This window comes from Cuculus canorus, chromosome 2 (genome assembly GCF_017976375.1).
Source record: "Cuculus canorus isolate bCucCan1 chromosome 2, bCucCan1.pri, whole genome shotgun sequence".
Taxonomy (NCBI): Eukaryota; Metazoa; Chordata; class Aves; order Cuculiformes; family Cuculidae; genus Cuculus; species Cuculus canorus.
Genome location: NC_071402.1, coordinates 74,402,134 through 74,427,779, shown reverse-complemented (window position 1 = coordinate 74,427,779; position 25,646 = coordinate 74,402,134). Strand labels below are relative to the sequence as shown.

Below are 25,646 nucleotides of genomic sequence, written 5' to 3'. Positions count from 1 at the left end.
AGAGTCATTAATTAATTATTTGATTGATATCCTATGTAATTAGAATAGGAGGTAGTGTTGCTTATATTGCGGTTAACTTTGATGGAGTGATAAGTGAATAATGAACTTATTTGATTAGATGTAACCAACATTTACCATTTTTTCCAGCAATGTTGAAGGGGAAGTAAAGTTATTTTTCAGTCAGGCAAAAGTAAAATGTCTACATATATCTATAAATATATCCTGGACTAATTAACAATTTTAAAATATCTGTTTTCTTAAATTATGTCTGTTTCAAAATGTGTTTTGGAGAAGTACAGGTGAAGGGTTTAATTCAGAACATTTTTAAAGGAAGCATTTTGAGATTTCCAAAATGACATATTACATATCTTTGTTTTAGAAATTAAACTCTTGCATAAGCTAGTATTTCCTCACTTCTTTACAAAGAGAATGATCAGCAGGCTTAACTTTAAAATGTAAGTTGTTTCATTCAAGGCAAAATCCAGTTTTCTGGGAAGTTTACACTTCTTTTGAAATGAACACAATCACTGCTACCAAACATGATTTTACTTAAGTGTATTTTGTTTGATTTTTTCATAATCTTTCATAACAACTGGTTTTTTTTCAAGAGACTCAGTGTAAAAATAATTTGATAACAAGGAATTCTTAAAATGACCATCAGATAATTGTTAAGCATGAAGAATGACTAAAAAGGGTTTGAAAAATTTATTCTTAAGAGAATAAGAAATTATATGAGTGAGGCTTTGTAGGGGTTATTGAGACTTAGATGGTTGCTTTCATTTACAATTTCCTGGATCACAAAGATTTTCAGACAAGAAGCAACAACAATAATGTTAACAAAAGCGATTTACAATCAGGTAAAAGTCATGTTTGATGTTCTTTGAAACTGGTGGAATGCTTTGTACCACAATATTGCGGAAGTCAGAAGTTTAAATGATTCTGAAGTCTGACTCTGTAATAACTCTTCATAATACATTCCTCTCAAGGGAGAATTTATGCTCCTAGGTTTTGAGGGATATTTTTCTATAGATTTTTATGGGACTTGCCTTTGGTCCAACTCGTGCATTCGTAGACTGCGTATGGCTTTCCCTGTAAAATGCGGTACAAGATCTATATGAGGGCAAAAGATTTGATATGGTGTGACAATTCCAAAATTTTAATAACAACTTGAAAGCGGTTGTAAAGTCATAAGAATATGTGTATATTTAATTGTTACATATATTGGCATTTACAATATGTTTATTGTCTGCATCACTTATTTTATCGGAATTGCTAAAGAATGCTTTTTGAAAAACCACAAAACGCTTTAATAATGCCTTTATTCCTTTACTAGACGTGTTATATGCCTGTGGCTAAACAGATAGAAATTCTTCTGAGGTCAACTTTAGTATACTACTGGCATTTAACAATAGGTTAAATGCTCTCCCTGCACATTGTGTGTAATACATTTTATACCCTCACTGTGTTTTATAAATCCAATATTAAAGTGTACTTTAAGATGTGATGTTATTTACCATATATTAAGAAACAGGTAATGACACATTTAGGAGGCTTGAGATGAAGCCTTACACATTTGCATTTAAGTGTCCAAAATACCCTTTTTAGCATTAATTATCACCTGTATTATGGTGGTATCAATCCAGGTTATGGATTTTTATGGGTTTGAAGTGGCTGAAGTGAATTTAAAACCAATATCCCCAAGTTTTCAGAGCTTATTACTAAGTAGAGAAGGCAACCTCAAGCAAGAGCTGCAGTTGTGCAGGAGCTAAACTTGGGGAAACAAAAACCTTTGAGCCTGAGAGAAGAGAGTCATGCCATTCCTGACTTTGTAACTTATTCATATTTTGGCAACTGCAGTTAAGCAGATAATGGCATACTGTGTTGCTGTATTACTTAAAATCGTTAGAAGGCAAATTTATTGAGTGTTGCATAGGTAGGATTATAACCACAACAGGTGTGGTGAACCCTTTCTCAACAGTTGAAGAATGGCTAAAGTTGCTTAACCCAGGCACTTATAGGTAGTTTGATATGTATTTACATCTGAGATAAATGGCGGAAGGGCGATAGCATAGTAAGAAGTTGTCTTTTTCTTACTGCAGTAGTGTGCTAAAAACCTAATATTCCTGGCACAGAGAACAAGAGTCAGGCGACGAAAACAGTCACTGGTCACAGTTGCAGACCATTTGCTGGTCAGCAGATCTAGTCTTCTTTGTATAAGATCTATGTCATGAAGCAGCTTCCACAGAGAAATTACTTTTGATAGCAATTCTTAATGAATAATTTGGGCAGCAGCTTAGATGTAGATCCTATCTCTGTTGGATTTGACTAGAAACAACACAGCTTTTTTCCTCTGTGACCCTGAAAGGACAGGATGCTATAATCGAATGGATACTCCATGATACATTCTTCATGATCAAAGAACGAAATGAGCATGCAAAATTATCATTGCAAATACTGGAGAACCTAACTAATGGCCTTAATTCATAATAGTTCCTGTTTCCTTAAATAACCATGCTTGGAAGTTCTTGCAGTTTTGTGGGATTTTTTTGTGGTTTTTTGTTTGTTGGGTTTTTTCCCCCCCAAAAAAACCCCAAAACCCCACCACAAGAACCCCAAACAAAAACATGTATACATTTTCCTGATTGCTATTGTAATTGTTTCACTGAATTTAGAATGAAGTCAGAAGTGTTTCTTTGGTGAAGGCTCACTGAAAGCAGCTTTGAATTTTACAGGACACATTTTGCACTCTTAGACAACACAGGGGACTAGAAATGGAAGATGAGTTATTTCAAAAGTGCATGTTGAATTGCAAATTAGAATTTTGGGAAGTTCAACCTAAAACATCTCAGAGATGCATGAGGTTATATAGAAAGAGCCTCACACATGGATAATCGTGTTGTATACAGGGAACTGCTCCTACATTCTCAAAGAAAATAAGAAAAATGTAATTCTCAGCAGTAGTTGCCTTTTTAACAGGGCAGAACAGCAGACTCATAACATCCTCAAGCACTTCTAAAAGATTTGTTGGCCTCTAGGTTTTTTTTTTTGATGTTTCATACAGCAAGTAAGGAGCTTATTCCTAAGAATCTGAGAAAAAACTCTGCCTGTTTAGATTAAAAAAAAGCTTAGTAAAATCATAAAAGTGAGATGTTACGTAACAGTTTTCGATATCACTGAAATTCATAAGTTGAGGTGTTATTAAACAGGAATGTTTATTAAATACTAGAGCCAACTTCATCTCTTCTACAAACAAGTTTTCCCTGCATTCTTCTTGATGGGGACCTTCTTGATGGGGGCATTCTTTTAGGTAAGGAAGCCTTCTGATACATTTTTATTAAGTAATTATATTTCTGATACACTACAAATTAAATAGATATTTTAAATACACTGTGTGCCTAAAGTTTGTGTCTTAGCATTTACATGTATGCAAATGTATGGTTATAGTATACAAGCCAAACAGTGTACCAAAACCCTGTTTTTTAAAAATTTTCCAATCCTTCAGCAGAAAATGTTTTCAGGCATCTTTTAACCTTTGCATTCCCATTCTGGTTGTAACTGTGATGTGATAAAGACAGTCTAGTAAGAGAAACAATAGGAACATGTCACTACCCGCTACCAATCTTGTGAAGATAATAGTAAAATGCCATTCACAGACTATTTTGACTTTATAATTTCGTATCCTTTATTAACGTTTTTGTTATCAGTGACATAGCTGTCCAAATAAAATGTAGAAATAATTATCATACAGAGAGTTTTTCTCCATATTATGGATATTTACAACCCAAATATAAAAGACTGCCAAAAGAAGTAGCAGCATTGAAACGGTTACTTTGGAAGATGTGAAAATAAAATACTGATATTGAAAAACAAGCAGTCCCTCTCATAAAGGGCAGAAATATTAAAAGCATGACTAGAAAGAAGAGTTTTTAATAAGATTTTCTTACCTGTATTTATAAAGTATGGTGCTATATGACATTTGGAGACTTTGACTGGGTACGAATGAACTCGAATTAGCTTATGCTTATATCTACTGCCATAACTAGGTTGCCGTCCGTGCGCGAGCTATCTTAAATGTAAACTAGTATAAAGCTGTAAATGTTTTTGTAGTTACTTTTTCTGTCAAATAGCTTGAAGAAATAAGTTCTGTATTAAGTGGGTACTAAGAAAAGCTGACGCTTAACAAAGTGGTAAGACAAAGGAGAACAAAGTGAGATCTCATAGGCTTTGAATAAATGCATCAGCAGATATTATGGTGGTGGGGGCCTTTTTTGTTTTCTTCCCCTTTCCATATTTCCATCTTAGCCTTTTTTAGTGATGCTTTGTCATAAAGCCTCCTTCAATAGAGAAGGTCTAAACACAGCTTTGAAGGGAAAGTGTCAAAATCCTGTTAAGTGTCACACTGTTATTCATGGTTTGTTTGCCTTTTTGGCTCTCACTGATTTGCAGTCTTTGCCACAATACTTTGCTGATTAGAATTAACTTTAAGTTCATACATAGGGTATCCCTTGTAGTGGGGTACACAGAGGAAGAAATAAATAAGCTGTTTCTTAAGATTGTTCTTAAGTTACTCCACTGAGGCCTGAAGCATTTGGCTGTCTTCCTCATGTAATTTATTTATCTCCCATGAATTTCCATCTTCCTTCTGCACAGAGAGATCCTCCATGACAGGAACTCCCCATCCTATTTGAATTAAAAATCAGTCATCTCAGCTGTTGGATTACAAAGGCATAGGACCAAAGCACTGGTTTCTAAAGAGGGGAAAGTAAAATATTTCTTTATAGCTAGAACTTGGACTCTTTTGGTAGTTATGACATTCAACTTGATAAATAATTAAAAGTGTAATTCAAATAGCTTTACTTGAAAGGCAGAATAAATTTGCATCAGTATAATGACTGAGAGAGCTGTTGTTACACTGTATATCAGTATAATTTGTTTAATTATAACTAAGCTATAGTTACATTAATTATATTTTAACTTTGATTTTTTGTAATGTTAATTGAGCATTAGTATGCACTGAATTTAATATGTAGTTAAGAATACAATGGAGTGTCTAACTACTTTTGCAATTTGTAAATTTATATTTCACTTTGACTAATTAATGGAATTTATCTCTCTACAGAAGCCATTGTAGGTGCTATATATACCACTGCCTTTATATTAACTGCCCTCAAAAACTGCAGAAAAAGCATACAAAAGTGCAGCAAAGTGCAGTCAGTTCAATAGTTAAACAATTTTTCTGAAGATAGCCATAAGGCTGAAATTGAGGGTACTAAGTTGTGTCTGGAACTTGAAACTAAGGCGTAGCTTTGAATGTCAATCCACAGCTACTTATAAACTGTGTTGCCACTAACCAATGTAACACAAGAGAAACAAATCTAGTTTCTGCAAAAACCACCCCAGCCATCTGGAAACTACAGGTCCAGTTCAGGGAGGAGAGACTTTATCCAAGATCAATCTTACTCTTTCTAGTGTTTTAGTTTATTTCCAGTGCCAGCAAAGGCTTCCTACTGGAGTACCCCAAATATATCTTTCAGGGCTGGAATCAGATTTCAGGGGTGTCTTTCAATGCACAAAAGAAATAGATTGACATAAAAGGCCTTAAAGTGATCAGTGGAGGAACAACTTAAAATAAAAAAATGTATATATTCATTCAGAGTTTAGCATATTATCCCCAGTAACTTGCAAGTTTCTTTCATCAACAGTATGAAACTCTGTAAGAAGAGCACACCAAACTTATGGAAGCCTCCATGAGTCCTATTTGATTTTTTTCAGGATGATTTGCACCAAAGTATCATAGTTCTCTCTGATGGAGAAACAATGCGTAATGGAGAACAAAGCGCTTAGAAAGGGATGAAATTCAACATCTTCCACACTTCAATTAGTAGACTGTGCTATTTTTCATGAGGATTCCATAGGTTCTGTTGACCTTTTCTGAAAGTGTACTACAAATGTAATTTTACAAATTTAAGTTTCGGTTTAACGTGTAGAGTATTCTGGACATGTTCTGTTAGGTTCATACATTGCAGCTGTTCCACTTTAATGGAAAAAAAATAGTAAGTGGAAGTATTAACTGAGCATAACAATATAGTCTAAAGTTGAAGTCTTAAAAAGGAAGGAGAAAACTCATGTTCCAAGTTAGTTTTACAATGTCTTAACTTGATCAGGATATGTAACCAAAGTTACTGACAGAATTTAAAGATAATAATTGCTCAGTGTTTTTATAAAGATACAGAAATTCCTGCTTCAATGTAAAAGTCTGATTTCTTGCCTATGGTTTTTGGATATTAAGCTGGAATTCATAGTGTTTGCTATACTAAAGGACAAAAAGGCTGAGAGTGGTTGGAGTATGTACTTAGATGTTCTTTATTTATTAAATAAGCTGACTTTTTCCTCCCTGTATGTCCTGTTGTTTGTATGAATGGCCTAATGAGCAATGCTAGCATGCTGATAATAGAAGGACAGTAAACCAATGCCTGTTTTTCTCTAGCATCAGAAAAAAAATCAGAATTTTACTGCACTCTGACCTATATTTCAGAAAATATTAAAAATGCACATTTCTAATTTAACGCAGATAACATCATACGTGAATTTTTTTAAAAACCAAAAGAATTCACAAGATATCATTTAGTCAAAAGGTTTTTTGATATCATGACATCACTGCTTGAAACATTTATTTCAGTTAGACTCACAAAAATTAAATCTGAGAGGTTAACCGAATTTCAAGGAAAATCAATTTCCAGAAATGAAAACAGTTTTCTGTTGTAAGATACATGCAATAATTAAAAATTACGCTGTGTTTTTCTTTCATTTATTCTTTCCGTATTAAGAAAACTCTTAGGATCTGGCTAAACAAAACTGCAGGACGATCTCCAGCTTTTCGATTTGGAAATCTACTCAGTTATATTGCTGAGGGCAGAGTAGGCATTGTAGATGCATAACAAAAAGGAAAAAAAAGAAAAATCTCAGTAAAAGACTTCTTTTTTTCCCATTCTGATCAGATTGTTTTCTGCTTTGACAGATACAGAGATGAAAAAAAAGAGATTTGTGAGTTCTTTAGTGAATACATTAGAATCTCGTTATTAAAAGGAACTCTTTAAGTATTCAAGGTCAGCACTAATAGATAAAATTTCAAGATAAGGACTAAACTGGATAAGAATATTAAATAATCTATTCTCACTGTACTTTTCCTTTATGAAAGCCAAAGGTCATCTAAGACTGTGTGCTTCACAGGAGGCATAGCACTCAAATCATATCTGTACGACTGGCCCTGGAGACACTGGAGTGTTTTTATTTCCTGATGCGAACTGAGTAACTACTGTCTAATATAGTTCTAGCAAAAGAACATTAGATGCCTCTTGTTTTTTGCAGCTGTGCATGTTTATTTTTTGTTCTTCATTGTGTGGACCTATCTGAGACTAGATATAGCTATCCAGCTACGGGGTCTAGGCTGAGTAAATGTCCCTGAGTGGGATTTGTTCTTTTGTGACTGAACTTGACATATTACCAAAAGTCCAGTCTCTTGTTTCCCCGTAGAGAGCAGCTGCACCAAAAGAAAACCTTACTAGAGTGCCTGAATCTTCCTAGTAAAACAAACCTCAGACACATCTCTCTGTGTTTAGCAGCATCAAGAGGGCACTTCAGTGTGGACAATGTTTCACTGTGTTTGTTAGATAAGGAAACCACTGCATCTTACAGATTATGCAAAAAGCTCAACATTAATCAATCCATAGCTTCTGGTAAAGATGACCTTGAAAAAATAATTTAATTTGATTTAGGTATGGCTGGAAGCTGTTAGAACTTCTCTATATAAGTAATTTAAAATAACTTATAAGTGGATATAAATCAATGAAGAAATACACTTCTGGTATCATCTTCCCTTTAACATCCCTTTTCTTTTTTGCTAAGTCTTTGTCTAGAGAGATGTCTGCAGGCAGTTAACTTCCTTGACACCATCCAAGCCTACAAAGATAGTGAAGTTTTGCATCTTTGCCATTAAGAGCAAAAGACCATTCTATTTAGTCCCTAGCAAGTTTCATCATAATCATGATAATTTATCTTCTGATAGCATTGAAATATATTTTAATGCTGTGATTCATTATGTAAAATGCAGATTTTTGTGTTTCCTTTTTCTCCCCAGACTCCTGAATCTTGTTAACAGGAGGTACATATTTATATTTTCACTGGTGATGGTATTTGTAGGTCCCGCATTTAATACATTCACTTTGAGTCTAAGTGATTAATCATAAATTTAGCTCTCTTAACAAGAAATGTAGAAAATCACTAAGTGGAAAATCATTCTGTTCTCAGAACCTTTTAAAAACTTTTTTCTTTCAAAGCTCAGATTTTTTTATTGTTAAGTATCTTAATTTTGACAGGTCTTTTCTGTACATGTAAATCAGCATCATTGAATGTTGAATTAGATGTTGGAATAAATAGGATAGATTTAGTGTCATTATGGGTAATGAGACACCCTTGCAATCAAGCTTACTTCTTCGCAATGAATGTCGTTTCAAGTAATGCTGTACAGCTACAAAGTGATGGCTGCAGTCTCTTAAATCAGGATCACTTTATTTTTTTTTCTCCTCTGTTGTCTTTTAACCTTCTTGGCTTTAATATTCTGTGTTTTGTTTTACTCTTGCTGTTTAGAGAAAACATGTATGTGTATGCGTGTGCACAGATGCACAAAGAATACACAGCAGTACATTTTTTTCTCTCTCTCTCATCTGCTGTCCCTTTAATACTGAATGTGATGCATGCAGTATGGTTTTGAGATATGTCTCCTAGAGCAGAGTCTACCAAAAAGATAAGGGAGGTAAACCTGGAAAGAATTAATTCTCATAGATCTGCACTATTGTGTTGATCTGCTCACCTTGACACATGCATTGTTAGAATAGTGATACCTGGGCAACAATACTAATGTGAAAGGGATAAAAAGCATGTATTCTGTATGGTTGGTGCCATGGTAAGTGAACATAGTGAGGAGATTCAAACTCATCTACCCATGGAGTTGAGGGTAAGGGTGTTGGTCTTGAAGACTGTATCCCAACAGTGAAGCCCAGGGCTTTGGTTTTCTTAAACAACATTAAAATATTTTGCTTTTTCTTTAAACAGGTCTGAAATGGATATACTGTCTGCTAGCTCTGAAGGCATTCTCATTGGCTATTGTCCGCAGCAAGATGCCCTGGATGAACGTTTAACGGGTTGGGAGCATCTTTATTATTACTGCACACTGCGTGGAATTCCAGAACAGGATATCCATAGGGTAAGTATTCAGAAGAGATTTGCAGGGGAAGCTGGAGACAAGTTGGGCTGTGGAGTTATAAAACAGTTGTAGGTTTTTACATGAGAGGATATGTAATATTTCATCTGAACAGCTTTAGTAATAACACTTTTCTTTACATATTTAAAAATATGGATTTTTTTCCTGTCTGTTATGCCAATTAAAAACACAATAACGTCACTGTGAATACTAAAAGAACAGTAATGAAAATGAAACCTCAGACACAAAACCTCCAGAGGAAATGAAATTTATTAATGGTTCAACACCTTCATTATCACACTTAAAAAAACAGGAGGGGACCTTGCATGTCCTGAATCATGTGCCTCTGAGAAACTATTTTCTTCAGAGATGGGATTAAGACCCAAAGGAGTTAAAAATTATTGATTGATTACATAAATAAGCCAAACATCTGGATGCTGAGATGAGAGATGTCAGCTCTCTACTAGTAAATGCCTTAACCTTCACAACCTCATCTCAGCCACCACAGATGGTGGCTGCATTCAGAGCACTTGCTGGGAACAATCCCTAAAATATTCCAGCTGCCATACTGGGCCTGGAGTTGTCCAAAGAGAAAGGGCAAACTCATGTCAGAAAATGCTTTAAGGGCTTGCTAACATACACAACGACAGTATCTGGGAATGTCACTGGGAGTTTTTCAATTTACAGACACAAATATACCTCTGCTGACTAACAAACAGTGCTTTTATTGTGTAATGAGGCACTCAGTCAGCCAATACCAGAAATTAAGTACCAAATGGATAGAGTGTAAAATGTGGGGGTTTTCTCTGTTTCTGCAGATGGAAGTTTTTGATCTGACACAGACTTTAACAGCTCAGTCTCTTGTGCTTAATTACATCTCTATTAACATGAGAAAACTGGAGGGCAGTATGAAATCAGTGTCATTCCTGTTGTGTAAATGGGTCCCATTTAGTCACTGTGGCTGTAGGGTTGTCCTTGTAACCTCCAAAATGCTACTTGTCTTCTTTTTCCTTTTTCCAGAAGTAAAACTGCACAAAAGGGAAATATCTTTTTATCTACCTACCCAGCATTTTCCTGGCTGTCACCACAGGTCCACTAGGTGGTTTATAGTCAGTTCCTTGTCTGTATGTAAGAGGGATGTCTTCTGGTTCTTTGCAGCTTTTTTCTCAGTAGCTAGGTACTATTCCAGAAAAACATATGATCCCTGCATTGCGACATTGAATATTCAGAGATAACTGCCATTGTTCTCAAATAACAGCATAAGGACAGGCAATATTTTATTTTTTTTCTGTCTTAAGTTAATCATTTGTGTGCTTCTGGAAGAGAGGCCGAGGGAAATAAAAGATACAAGTCTTTGCCCTGTCTCTTTGGCAATATCCTGCCTGACTGGACTGACTGTACATTTCTTGCACGCTGTTTAGTAATCATCATACAGTCTTTTGCTTAGTTGTTTGTTCTTCATAACTCATAGGTGGTAGTATTTTCTTCTGAGTAATAGCAGAACACTGAGAACTTGAATATGTTTCCATTGATCTAAAGGAAATATATTAAGGGATAATTGTTATTGCACTAAACCCCTCAACTATAATTACCTGTTTTCTCTGTGAACTGACAGCTCCTCTCTAACAGCCGGGCTAAAAGCCTATCGTAACTAGCATCTATTATCATGGCACTTTAATAGACACAGAAGTGGCAACAGATTCTGGCATCTCCTCTAATGCTTTGTAGTTATTCAAAAGGATGCTGTTAAATATCCTTACCTCTTACATATATTATTGAATACTTTTTATCCTAAATGTATTTTAAAACAGGAATCATTTTGATTGTTTAATTATGCAGCCGTGCACTCTTAAAATGCTCTGAACACAGCTTTTAAGCTTTTTTGTCTTATCATTTTCCTGAGGAAAGACAATATATTCTTGTAATGCTTATGTCCAAATCACAGAATCATAGAATGGTTTGAGTTGGAAGGGACCTAAAAGATCATCCAGTTCCACCCCAGCTGCCATGGATATGGACAGTTTCCACTAGGTCAGGTTGTTCAAAGCCTCATCCAGCCTGGTCTTGAACACTTTCAGGGATGGGACATGCATAACTTCACTGGGCAACCTGTTCTACGACTCACACCATGGTACACCATGTACTATAAATGAAGCAGTTTTTAAGACCCTCTAAGAAGAATGGAAATCTCAGAAATACCTGACTATTTAAAGTACATAATTTTAGTTAAATTTCATGGTACTTTCTTAACTAATATACTTTAGGTTTTATACATACAGTGTTAATATCAGTAAGCACACTCCAGTATACAGAGTAAGCGTAGTCCCTGCATACGAATAGGCTGAGCACAGAAATCCGTGTAGGTGGTGATTCTCTGAGAGAGAAATGGAATAGGAATGAACCTATGATGTAAGCTAACAAGGACTTTCCCAAGGTTAAAATAATTGTTGCAATCTCCTTAGAAAAGCTGCTGTTGTACCTGACTTGATTTTGCCAAAAGCGATATCTCTGAGTGAAAGCTGAGTAGGGCTCTTAGTGCTGTGCTACCTTTCTGACTCCTGCAGCAGGAGACTCTACGCTATTGGTTTATTTTAGTACTTACAGCTGTGAGAAAAAACTGTTCAGGTGGCACTGGCAGACACTTTCTTATTGGTAATATCTCACCTGCAGACAACTGGAGACAATAGCTTTGAAAAGTGTGAACTGATCCATGCATTACAATGGGCTGTTAATGCTTTAATTTTCACTCTGTTCAAGCCCTGTCAACACGGCGTAGTAGAGGAGAAAGTGCCCATGTGTGCACATGAATCCTGCTGTTGCTGCTTGATTTATGACTCCTTTGGATCATTTGGTCTCCCAGCAACTGCTTTGGAGGATAGGAAGCATGATCAGAATCTGTATGGAAGCTCTAGAATGAAGAGAGATCTGGGGTGTGCTTAAGTACCTGGATTTCATAAGTTAACTGTCCCATGTGGTTCTGAGTTTATCTCAGGTGCTTGGGAAGTCTTTCAGATTGCTATGAGCGAGACAATACCAAGAGAATTCTATACTGTGTCTACACTCTCTACATATTCATATGTAAGTGAACACTACTGCAGATGCTGTCTCCTGTATGTATTTGGTGAGGAGCCATAATGGTAAACTGACTTTCTATACTTTCTCTGTAGAAAATGTGAGACTAGTGCTCTCTCTGAAATATCTGGCATTCATAAAACCCATTTTAAATGCAGAAGGCTTTATGAATAATTGGGGTACCTACAAGCTTCCACTTGATGTTCAGATCCAGCTATTCCCTGGACAGTTAGTACATAGCTACTCCAACGGCTGTTCTCAAAACTGTTTGAGGAGAAGTTCCTCGGAAGTTAGTCTTCTGATTATCCTGGACCTTAGATTATCTAGTTGTAGGCTTAGACTATTCTTCATAGACAGCTTTCTGTGCCTTAGTTTCACATTTGTGATATAGAGAATGTACTCCTCTTCAGTTGTCCTATTTTTTTGTCTGTATTGATTGCAGAGCAGACTTTGTTGCCATACGCTTGTGATCAAGACACCAAAGAGCCCTTGCAAATAATATTTAGCTACTCTGGTTTATCTTCATCAAAAACTGAAATGCAGCTATCTCAGAGGAAAACAAATGTCTTTGTCAGTGGGCCCTTCCAACTGTGTGGCATTGCTGTCAAGTGTTGAACAGCTGCTGTGTTTCAACTCAGAAATGGCTGGTGCCTGGAGAATGTGTGCATTTTAGTTCCCTATAAAGAAAATAAGGCCTGGGAATGCTTTGGAATAACATCTGTATGGAAATGCCATTTTCTCATTCCGTCCTGCCTATGGTACAGCACTTCAGGCCTGTCTCTGAATGCCTACCAGTGAGAGTGTATGCTAACATGTACACTCACATACACGGTTTTGATGTGGAATGCAATATACATTCACCTTGTTTTTTAATAAATTGGCAAGCAGGCAGGTGACTTACAGGATATGCTGCTGCTAAAGTAATCTATTGAAGCACTTACTTCAAGGATCAAATCCTTTGCTAGACAGATTTATCAGCAGCAGGAGTTAAGTGCCTGACATAAAGTTGAGTGCACTTAATGTTCCAAAACAGTAATTAACTGAATGGGAAAGGAGGAGAAAAACGGGTCATTTGGTATTGATGTTAAGCTTCATGTAATGCGAAGCTTTACTTTACTTTCCAAATACTCTGTGAAAGTTTCTTTTTGCATGAAAAATGGAAAAATCAGACAGATTTATTTAGACAGGTTTTTCATTCTTGTTTTTATTTCTTTGTTTCAATATTTCGATTTGTTCCAAAAGACAGCATACAGCTTGTTAAAAAATATGAAAAACGGACACACACTTAAATTATAGATGCCATCCACATTAAAACTTGTGTTGCAAATCTCAAAACCAGCTTCATCAGACCTTCAGAAGCAACTGCTTGGAAAGTCAGTATGTTTTCTCTTTATGTTCACTCTCATGAAGACTTTTGCACTGACCCCAAGCGGGACTTGTGTATACAGTTTTATAAGATTCTGAGATAAAGTACTATTTTCCCCTAGAACTTTGGCCATGGATATGTGCTTTCCTAGCATAAAAAATCTAATACTTTAGACTTTACTCTGAAGCAGAATGAACACTGTTTGGTGTGGAATTGATGACTGATTGTTGCTTAAGATGTTCAAACTACAATACGTTCACCTACTAGAACCTGACACTTTGAATAACTATTTTGGTAATGTTTCGTTATTTTTCAGATGATTCCGGAATTCATCACATGTTTATTATCATTTGTGTTAGATATGTCACACAATTTCAGTATTATGTCAGGTTTGCTATATGAGGGTTTGTTCAAAATAAAATAGCAAGGAGTTTCACATTGTATTTATTTTGTCAGAAATGATGAAAAATTAATAAACTGATACATGGAAACTTTCAAGTAAGGATAGACACGCTATCACATTTTTAGTTTTCTAATAGATTGAGTCTTTTCTAACTCAATTTTTTTTTTTAAGATTTATCTGACAACTCTCAGTACCATTTAAATTTTTACTTGAATCTTAATGGTAAATTTCAAGGAGAGTGGAAAGTCATTAGCATTAGCGGTTACATAGTTATGATCACTTACTGCTTTTCAGTGAGGTAGATGTGCCTTTTGGTTCCCTGGTGGATAGAGTACACCATGCCTACTTTAACTTTTACTCCCGCAAATACTAACGTCTGTACAAAAATTCAAATTACCTTACTGCCTCCACTGGGATGGATGTAGTCTCTGGGAAATGCAGGATTTTGGAGGGTTTAGTTTCAATTTTACAGATTGAAGGGTTCATTTCAATGCCTATTTCAAACCTAGGGGAACTAGTCCAAATTAATTTGGAGAAAAAGATCTTTTGCTAAGGATGTTAGAATTGGTGACGGGAAAGTAAATAATTTATGGAATATTGGAAAATAAGTAAATTTTTAACTGTAGATCTAAAATCTGTTGTAATCTGGAATGGTGGGGGTTGGGGTAGGGGGTGTTGGGAATGGGGAAGAAAGAGTTTAAATACATTACTTCAGCCATAACTTGTTATAAAACATCTTTATGGTTCAAGCGCACTCAGAATGTATATATTTGCATGTAACTCACTGTCTTTTAATTTGACCTCAATGTTACCCACTTGCTAAATTAATTGATCTATCTCCTTACTCTTCACTGTTGAAAGTAATTGAAACCAGAAATAGAACACTAAAATGAATATGGCAAGTAAGGAGGGAAGGTGCTTGTGTATATATCTCACATTCACTAAAGGAAGTAAAACCATTAGAATTGTAAATCTCTTGTATCATTTTGTGTATTGGTTTAGAGGTTTGTCAGATGTTCAGTTCTGAAGTAGTTTAAAGGGGATTTTCATTTTTGCTTGATAGTATACGATATTACAAATCACAAGATACCACTGGTTGTACAGATAAATGAAGTTATAATGGAGATGTGCAGGCTTCTACTCAATATCCATAATATTTCATTCAGCTGACATTTTTGTTGCTGTTTGGTCGTATTGGTGAGGCTTGGACTGTTATTACTAGAAATCTTATGATATACATTAAAGAAAAAAGTTTGGGGCCATCTCTTGAAAGATAAATGAGCTCTATGCTCATAAATTTGCTGAAACACGCTCTGCAATGCTCCTTTGAAATATAAAGGTTGAGGAGAATAGCAGGAATAGGAGATTTTTTAGTTGCAGTGGGAGATCATTAGGAGTAACAAAGCTGGTAATTCTTCTGTCTTTGTCTTGCTAATGTGACTCAGCATAAAAATCTGTTCTAATTTGATATGTTTTGCACCAAAGAAGTGTATCTAGATATCAAGCCAGATTGTGGTATGTACTGCAATGATCTGCAAGGTTTATCTTGAAAGTTCTGCATTTCAAAGAAGCAGCAAAGTGGGTAATGTGAAATGATTCCACCTTTCCCTTCTTACCTTAAGTAAAATTTGTCTCTCAAAACTGCCATAGTGGAGGATTTGCCAGCATTTCTCTCCTTGTACAAAACAAGACACGACATAGACATGAGTGCAATGAATGCTTGAGTGAAGTCAAGTCAGTTTAGCAAACTGCATAAGATGTCTACCATACACTTTAGAAGAGTTCACTTTACAGGCTATTTCAGTGTATAATGAGACCAACGTCTAGAATTAAAAACAAACAAAAAAACAAAGCAAACGAAACCAAAACAAAACTCCCCAAACCCCAAACAAACTGAAAAGCTCAGCTATTATATCTTGGAATATAGCTTAAAAATTTTGACCACTTCTAAACCCACAGAATGTTTGAATTTGCAACACTTCTATTTATACGCAGCAATAGTGTTTAAACCAAAGTAAATCACTGTGAATTACTTGTGAAATAGCAGAAGACTTGAACTTTTCAGTATAAAATTACCCATGGGTGGTTTAATGGTTGTTGGTTGCATTGTCTTTTTTCTCAAAAGTCTGCATTTAGTGTAGTCAGAACAATATTTATGAAATGCAGCTTTTGCCTGAGAATGGGTGGTGTTGTCAGGTTATACATTAAGGTACATGGAACTCAAGTGACTTTTAATACCAGTGCTAGAATCCACAGTTGAATACTGCATATTCACACCACTGCAGTGTTGCTCCTGCTTACAGAGAACTTCCTATTTTTATACATAGCACTGACAAGTCTTGCTAAAAGGGTCACAAATATCTTGATAATTTCCTATGGAGTTTACATAAAACTCATATATAAAATATGATTATTCTTATGACAGTTTATTCAAAATCAATAGTGAATATTTAAGTAACAATATTTTTATTTATATATTTTTTCTATTGGATGTTCTGAATTAATTGCAGATTGTCTATCTGGTTTGATTCAATCCTTCCTTGCCTTTTTGCTGAACATAGTGCAGAGGGTGCAAGAAGGATGCACCATACTGCTAGAGATGTTCTGGCAGCTGATCTCAGGCAATAGAGCACCATGCCATGACTTGAATCTCCCAGCTGTGGTACATCCAGGTTGAAGACATACTGGGTCTATTACAAATTATATTACCTTTTGATGAAGAAGAAACACCATAGATGGCAGCATGAACATTGTCTTCATCTCTGCTTATGTGCCTGCCCAGCTTACTCACATCACACATACTTATTTAAGCAATTACAATCAAAATACCTAGGGTCAACTTATCCCTCTCAGTTACTAGAAACATATATTAATTTAACTTTAAGTTACCTTTTGTTTTTAAGAAACTCTAAGTCTTCAGCCTGTGACTTGCTTTTCTTCCATTTTTATCTTTATGGCTAATTTAGACTTTTATTTTCTGAATATTTAGTCATTAATATGTTTGATCGAATAAATACCAGAGAATGAGGTGAACTGAGGAACATTTTAGATCACTAACCCATCAACGCAAAATGAATGCAAATGACTGTTACACATAATTTCAAACCCAAATCTTCTATGTTAGAAAATCCTTATGCTTTGTGGAGAACTAAAGCGTTCTGGAACAGCTCTTTGTACGTGTCTAGGATTCAAAAATAATGATATGCAGCAAGTGGATGTAAATAAGGATACAACACGTACATTTGCTTGATATGCATGAATAGAGTGTTCTTTCAATCTAAGCACAAACACTGCCTAATTTGGCTTATCTTTGCTGGCCTTCAAATTTCTAAATCACAGGTTGCAGAGGATCTTGTTAACCGGTTACATCTCAGTGCCCATGCTGACCAGCTGGTGAGAACGTACAGTGCTGGCACAAAGAGGAAGCTCTCTACTGCTGTGGCTTTAGTTGGGAAACCTCAAATACTTTTACTGGTGAGTAAAGGTAATACTGTGCCTGTGATAAATAGATTACATTGAATTTTGTTGCTCTAAAGAAAATCCGGTAGTTTTCTGGTCAGTCAGGGAGTGATTGACACATGGATGTACAACTATCCTCTTTGTTCTGCTGTATGAACCCTTTAAATTTACTTTATTCTCTCGTGTTCACAAAATTAGAAAGCGATGTTCTTTTTCCCTTTCCCACTCCCCTCCGCCTTTGGGTAGTTAGGTGAACAGGAGAAAAAGAAAGGCCCTAAATCCACACAAATGCCATTGTACCACGGATGTGTAATTTTTTTGAGGATTCTCTTATGTGATAGAAGAAAAAAAAATGTAATGTGAAATATATTAATGCTTTATATATTTCTGTTCTGTGCATAACATGAGAAATAGATATACAAACAATTATACTGGCTTCTTTAAGGATTCTTATTATAATGAGAAATTTGGAGCTGGTGCTACTAATTATTGACCCATCTTTACAGGATATTTAAATTCGTTGCTACATCATGCTCCAAAAATCTAGCTAGTTGTTATAGATTTTGTTGCATTCACAAATTACACAGTTAAACTGCTACTCCTGTATGGTATTAATTTGCATTATTTATCACATGTTGTTTTGGTGCTTGCAACCTGCTGCTCATTTAGGCTTGAAACTTGCCTCTCCAGTTTAGACAATGCCTTTAGTATTGAAGATCAGGGAATTACAAAGCTATAGTAACTATATCATTATGACACCCCATTCTCTTTCTTGTTGTTGCCCATTGTTTCACTAGAGATTAAGAATCACTTTCATGAGCCGTGGCTGCGAATAGCTGAACAAGTTCAATAGTGCAAGAAACCTGTCAGAAGGAAGGTTTAGACTTCTCAGAGTTGGGTGGGGGAAACCACTGCTTCCAGTACTAGATCATAGGCTAAGTAGAACCAGATAAAACTGGTGTTCTCACAGGCTTCATGATCAGACACATTTTGCTGCTTCTAACTTCCTATCATCGACTTGCTTCCGAGCTAAATTATTTCATTTACATTTTGTGCTTAAACTGACCCTGGCTCAGTTAGTAAAAGGAGGAGATAATCTTAAATCAGTGTTTTTTCCTGATCTTAGAAAACGCTCCAACAGTTTTTTAATGTCTTTACGACAGCATGCCACTGCAAGTATCCATTTCAACCCACTTCTTGCTACAGGGCACAGACTATTGCATATGTAATGACAAGAGGAAAGAAAAATATCTAAACATGTCAAATGCATTAAAACATTTGGCTGGCTTTGGAAAGCTAGCAGATTTTAATGGAGTTATTCAGTATTTTAAAGGGTGCTTTTTTTGTCTGAAAAGAAAAACACCAATGTAAACCACTGAATCTGCTTTTAGATTGCATCCTGGATCATAGCTATTAATTTAAGTAATAGTGCGGGTTGGTTGCTTTATTTTTATTACCTTTTATGTCTTCTTTATTAACCATCCACAGATAATAGCAGGCTGAACTGATTTTTTTTTTCTCCTCTGCCACTGATAGCTAAATACCAAAATCAGCATTGAACTTGATGTTTTCTTTGCTTTTTTTCTCGAGAACTTTGTTTCCAGTGTTCAGCTGGGATTACTTGCTGCAAATACGTTGGCTAAGGCTACATGCCACGCTAATAGGTGCTGACACGCCTCATGAAATCCATAGTATAAAAAGAAACAGGAAGAGTTTCCTTCTCCCTAGTTTTGTAGGTATAGAGACTGGCTTTTGACAACCAGATGTCATTTTTTCTGCTTCCACAAGTAAACCAGGTGAAAATTTTATTTAGTGGGGACAGCAGGATTAGCTAGGAAGCGGAAATGTAGTTTTTGTAGCTGTGCTTCCTTCTCCACAAAAGCCATCTGAGTGGTAAATAGGTTTTCCAAATAGTTTGCATTAGGCAGCACTGAATGAGTTGTTATTTAATCCTGTGGATTCTCTCCACCATGTGTGACAGTTCTTCTTGAAGGGACTCTGGGAATAACTGCTGGAGGATATTGAATCCAAAAATATTATTCACATCTGTCTATGGGGAGAACAGTGCAAGCAGTTGGTAGTTACAAGACCTCTCCTCCACTCGTTTGTATATATATGTGTATATATATATAATTAAACATATGTATCTTTATAAATTACATTATATTTAATACATCATTATATAATACATAAACATATTATTATATATCTAAATTTCCTTAATAAAAAAGCGCCTTCTCTAAATTTAGAATTGAAACTACATGTGTTAAAATGAAAAACTGATCAGAGTGTCTTTTAAATGACTTCCTGAAAATGTAGCTTTCTTAGAGAAAAATGTATGATTTTATTGTGAGTTTTGTTAATTCTTCATGTGGGTTGGAGCTGTGAATTTGTTTTCCCATGCTGCTGTCAAGTTAATTTCTCCTGTAGGATGAGCCCAGCTCTGGGATGGATCCCTGTTCTAAACGCTACCTTTGGAAAACCATCCTGAAGGAAGTTCAGGATGGCTGTGCAGCTGTGCTGACATCCCACAGGTAAAACTCTTTTCCCAGCAGACAGCATATTCCTATTTTCCCTCCCTACTTGCTGTCAACATCATATTCTGAAGGCATGTTCACCCTGATGTGAAATGCAGAATATGTCCTGGTATATTATGGCAATTCCTTCCTGCTTGTGAAAGTTGAAATTGTGTAGATCCTAAATATTTTCTATATTTAATTCTCAGGAATTAATATATGTTTCAAAAGGGCTGCAGGCACATAAAATATGCTGCAATTAATTCTTCTTTCTCTGTGCTTTTTCTATTTAGTGCTGTAGTGTCTCTTCTTGCTCGGAACACCAGGTTATCCTCTTGCAGCTGCATGCTTTACAAATCCTTACAAAGGGAGGTGGGAGTGAAAAACCCTCTTCTGATTTTATTAAGGATTCTGTTGTGGATCAGTGTATGAATTAACTATGCCATGGCATCATAAAGGCAGATGCCTCAGCTATTCTCTGTATACACTTCTGGAAATGGTAGGAGTGACCCTATCCTTTTAGAAGAGTCTCTCTACGTTAAATATCTTGTCAGTTCTCTGTTATGGTCATTGGTATATCAGTTTAATGGAGGAAACATCAATACTGGTTTATAACATCTCTAGTAAAATGGAATAAATTACATTTTCCCTCTGGCAATATAGTATAGTATGTATAATTATATATAAAATGTCCTTAAATGAGGGAGAGATCATGAAAACATGCCCAGAGAGGACAGAACTCATTAATCAAAACAACAATGTAATATTTTTGCCAAATGAGATCAGAAGCATAGATGAATCAATAAGAATACAGCAGAACATCCCTCAATGTTTTCTAGATATTTCCTGATGTTCTCTAAATGTATTTGTTGTCCCTATACATGTGTGTGCTACATTATTAATAGAAAAATACTCTCAAAAGTTTTTATGGTGTTATTTATGGAAGTTGAATCTTGAAAATCACGTATCCATATTTGATGCCCAAGTGCTTACCATCTCACTCATTGAGGGAACACAAGTTACGTGTTGTGAACTAAGCTGAGTGGTTTTCAGTAAACTGTGCTTTGACTTTTCAGTCTGGATTAAGAATGGTTAGTTTTAAAATACCAGCTGAACAGAAGAGTGTTATGGTCTCATTACTAATGTGCTGTAAACAAACAAACAAATATCCAACAAATTGTTACTGATTACTCATTTAGCTCTACAAATGAGTGACTTGAATCAGCTAAAAGTACAACGATAATGTAGGCATTTAATTTCTAATTATTATGACATTGTTGCGCCGTGGTGAAGGAAGGAGAAATTATTTTATGCTATGTGTACTGTTTGCTGGATGCTGTCAGAGATTTATTTGAGGTCCTTTCAAAAGCTTCTTGTATAAGTGAAGGCATTCTAATGAAATGAATCTTCATGCATATCAGTAAATATGTGTAAGTAGGTATAGAGATGGTTTCCTGTGTAAAAATTAGTTTTTTAGGTCTATTACATTAATTTTCAAAGACAATGCTTAACTTTTGTTTTCAGGGGGAGAGAAAGAGGTTGTATAACTGCCCATACAGGCCAATTTATGTTATTTTGCAACAGCTGGGGAGTGTTATGCCAAGGGGAGCACTAAGAGTTACTGCACCGCCAAAAGACTCAGCTAACTTGCTGATTTGTAGGAACAAAGCCCTCTCACTATCTTTCAAATATAGTGGTTTGGCAGTTCTTACCATATTGTGTCCTATTTTAAGGAAATTGTTCCTAAGAAGGTACTTAATTGCCATGTTTGTTCAGTAAAAGCATTTTAATTTGGACTGGTACATGCCTGAGACACACAAGGCAACTCTTGTTTAGTTATTTCAGAAGTGTTGGAGAGTGCATGCAGTGAATTGCAGGAACACCAAACTACTTTGGCTCCTCTTTGAGATGAGGAATATGTCCTGACTGATGTCCTATGTCTGAAGCGGTGTTTTGGAAGAACTGCTTACACAATTCTGTACAATATGTAGAATGACAGCCCATCTGCCCTAAGCTTTACAAGTCAAAATTACTATTTATCATCTGAAGCAAATGCATCTAACAGAATTCTGCTTTTCTATTAGGCCTGTATTTCCACGTCCTAAATTCTGTTTGGATTGTAGTGTTTTGCATCTCCTTCTATCCAGCAATCTGACTAAGGATAACTACTTTTTAAAGCAGTTACTTAATTTTTTTCCCTATATCTTTTAACTCAGAATGACCACAAGCAGATACAACACGGAATAACAAGTTCATGACTCTCACACTCAGTGGCATTTGTGAGACTGCCTATCAGGTAGCATGTGGCAACAAAACAGTTGTATTGTGGCCAGAATTGTCCAATTACTTCTGGAATAGAAACATAAATTCCTTTTTAGGGCTCTCTTCTAGCTGTTATGCAGTAATAACTTTTGGTATGTACTGACTAGAGTTGCAATTTGAACTGTCCCTTTAAAATCAAAGGTTTTACGTACCTATTTTTGTAGCTGTCGAGATTCCTTCCATTTTAACTAAATTTAGGTTAAATAATGACCTCTGTTTGCACTATTATTCTTTTAATCTTTTTTTTTCCTCACTTTATTTGTAGTATGGAAGAATGTGAAGCCCTCTGCACGCGGCTTGCTATTATGGTCAATGGAAGTTTCAAGTGTCTTGGTTCTCCCCAGCACATTAAAAACAGGTATTATATGTGATACCCAAACCTTCTGCAGCCACACTCAATCTAAGAACTGGTACTCTTATACATTTTAATAGTACCAGGGCAAAAATACAACCGCTAAACACATCTTTCTCTTCCTGCCATCACTGAAGTTAAAAAAGCAGCAATTAGCATACCTTAGCAAGTTAAATTGTCATATGGCTTTGCTAAAATGCTTTGTAGTTTGCACTAGTTATTGAAAGAGACAAATTGGTATCTAAAATGAAGCACTTCTGCTCTCAATCTGAGAAATCCATTGTGAGATTTCAAGACGTTGAAGTGAAATACACTTCTTGTAACAGGAAGAAGTACTTTTATCAGATCAGCAGCCAGCAAGACAATGTGTTTTGTAGCATCTCTAATTTCTACCAAATTCAGTGGCAATTATAGATACTTATGTATCTTTCTGTCTCTTTTTCCTGGTGTGCATGAGCCTGTCTTCTGCTTTATATCTTCTCATGAGTTAATTTAATATCTGTTAATGAGGATGTTTATTTACAGTTTGTGCTCAAACCACAAAGGAAACAGGATCAGGAGCTGAGAGGAAAGTTGCTGTAACTTATAGCTGTAACATTCACATTCATCAATAAGCAGAATTTTTATGACACCCAGACAGTCAACTGTGTAAAATGGAACAGCTCATTTACAAGCAGTGAACCTACACTGCTTTGTACTAGCTCAGATTTAGCACTCTTAGAATGCAGATACATTTAACAATGTAAACAAGCTCTTCAGGAATGTTTTGGAATTGTTATCTGCCAGGGTTATAGGGCAGAAGTTATCTGTGTCTCAGATAATGTCTTGTCCCTTGGGGCACATTTGGTTTTCTGTCCTTCCTTTTGGGCAGAACTGTAGATCCTTGTTTTGCAGTCACATTAGCGTGACAGGCCTGGTTCACACTTAAGTTAATAAGCTTTCTCATTCCAAGTTTTGTTTTTGTTTTTTTTTTTTTCATCAAGACAAACTTCCAGCTAGGGACTTGCTAACTGGGTGGTGGTAAGAATTGAGGTCTGTATCTACATTTCTGGTTGTTCTGTGTGATTATAGCCTTCTATTCATGTTGGCATACCTTTCAGAGCGCAGTTGCCTCAATTTCTGGAGGCATGAGAAGTCAATTGCTGTTCAGTAGTTTCTATTTCTTTTGTAACAATCTGTTTGTCTCTGCCATCCTGTCTCTTATTCCCAAATTTCATGACATGGAGTGACCTGTTGTCTCACTAGCTAGTACTTCAGCAGGTGTGCAGGCACCCTTTGCTCCTTTTGCAGTAAGAGAGACAGATGTCTGTAGAGGACAGCGCAGTCTTGGGCAGATAAAACTGTTTTTTGAAGATGTATATGTCCTCTAATAACGACAAATGGTATCATTTAGGCACTTCAGCTGACTGTGTAAAATTTGCTGGGATAAACGTGGGTATCACCTTTTTATATTTCAGATCTTCTGGAGTGATCATGTTTCTCTGTCTTCCCAGCTTAACCCTGAGAGGGCAAAATAGGCAAGCCACAAATGCTAGCTTCATGTTTACCTTTTCAGTGACTTTGTCATTCTTTTGCCACTCTAGATGTTTCTTTTAGCAGTGCCTTTTCATCCACCTTCTTAGGAAGTAAGACATCATAAGCATACTCATAAGTATGCCCCCTATTCATATAAACAGGACAGTTATTTTTCAATTTGCTGCACTGTCTCTCTAGATATACTTCTTTCAGATTACAACAAGCAAATAAATGCAGAACCATAAACTATATGATACTCTGGAAGTACCTTAAAATTAATTCTGAGGATATCAGATCAACCATTCAAGAATCAAGACTGTATGAACACCTCTTAAATTCTCCAAAGCAAGGTCATGATAAGAATGTTTGGCAGTCATATTCATAGAAATTATTTGTTTAAAATTATTGTAACTTTAAAAAAACCCACACCACCTCCATGTTAAGAATATCTCTTACTATCAGCAAGTTTGTGTTCTTTGTATTGCCATGGCAGTTCCTTAATGCACGTCAGTGGCATTCATGTGGGATAATATGTGTTCTGGATACTAATATTGCTGAGGCTTTCCATAGAAATTGTGTAGCTGAAGCTGCACTAGGATTTTTCATCGAAGGCAAGACTGAAATCCTTTTTTCTCCTAACCTATTGATTGATTTACTTCCCAAGATTTTCCACATGTATTGTTCAGGAATCTATTGGATTTTTTTCTGAAACTTTAGAACCTTTTATTAGGAAAAAATAATCACTAACTTTATCAGAAGATTTAATTAAAAATCATGCAGTTGTCTGTATTTGTTCTGACTGCCTAATTAATATTCTTGGCTTCCGGGAACAAAGACACAGTAGAGAGCAGTCTTAAAACCTCAGATACACACAGCTATCAAAGCTTTCTCTTTTCCTTTTTTTTTTTTTTAATATTAAGCATACAATAAAAGTGCTTTCCATGCTTTCTTTGGAAAACTTTTGATAAGAGCTGAAGAGAAGCCAAAGCCTGTCACTGTACTCCTTTTATTTTACTGCTTACTCTAGCTTCCAAATTTCCCCTCCATACAGAACTCCTGACTGTGGTTTTCTTTACCTGTCAACAAAATGCTTCATCATAAACCCCAGGCTATTGCACACCTAATAAATAAAGTAATTTTTAAGGGGTTAAGAAACCCAGTCCTTCTGTGTAATTCACGTTCCAAACTTAATTGAAGACAGTCTCCAGATATGTTTCTGTGCACTTTATGGCAGGCTTCTGTATCTACATGAGATGGAAAAGCAGAAGAGAAGCAGGATGCTTTTACTTATTACTCCAAAGAAAACCACTGAAATAATTAAGACTTAAATTATTTTAACCTTTTCATCTTCTCACTTTCCGCTCCACCTGTGAATATCCTGA

General features: G+C 35.8%; 1 protein-coding gene across 1 annotated transcript in view; it reads left to right on the top strand.

Moving 5' to 3' along the window:
- The window catches only part of ABCA13 (ATP binding cassette subfamily A member 13), a 183,328-nt gene that overhangs the window by 143,821 nt on the left and 13,861 nt on the right, over nucleotides 1-25,646 (top strand). The window contains exons 49-52 of the mRNA XM_054060143.1: nucleotides 9,112-9,262; nucleotides 17,440-17,574; nucleotides 19,990-20,093; nucleotides 22,663-22,755. Of these exons, the coding sequence (XP_053916118.1) occupies nucleotides 9,112-9,262; nucleotides 17,440-17,574; nucleotides 19,990-20,093; nucleotides 22,663-22,755 (483 nt within the window). The remainder of the gene's footprint in view (nucleotides 1-9,111; nucleotides 9,263-17,439; nucleotides 17,575-19,989; nucleotides 20,094-22,662; nucleotides 22,756-25,646) is intronic.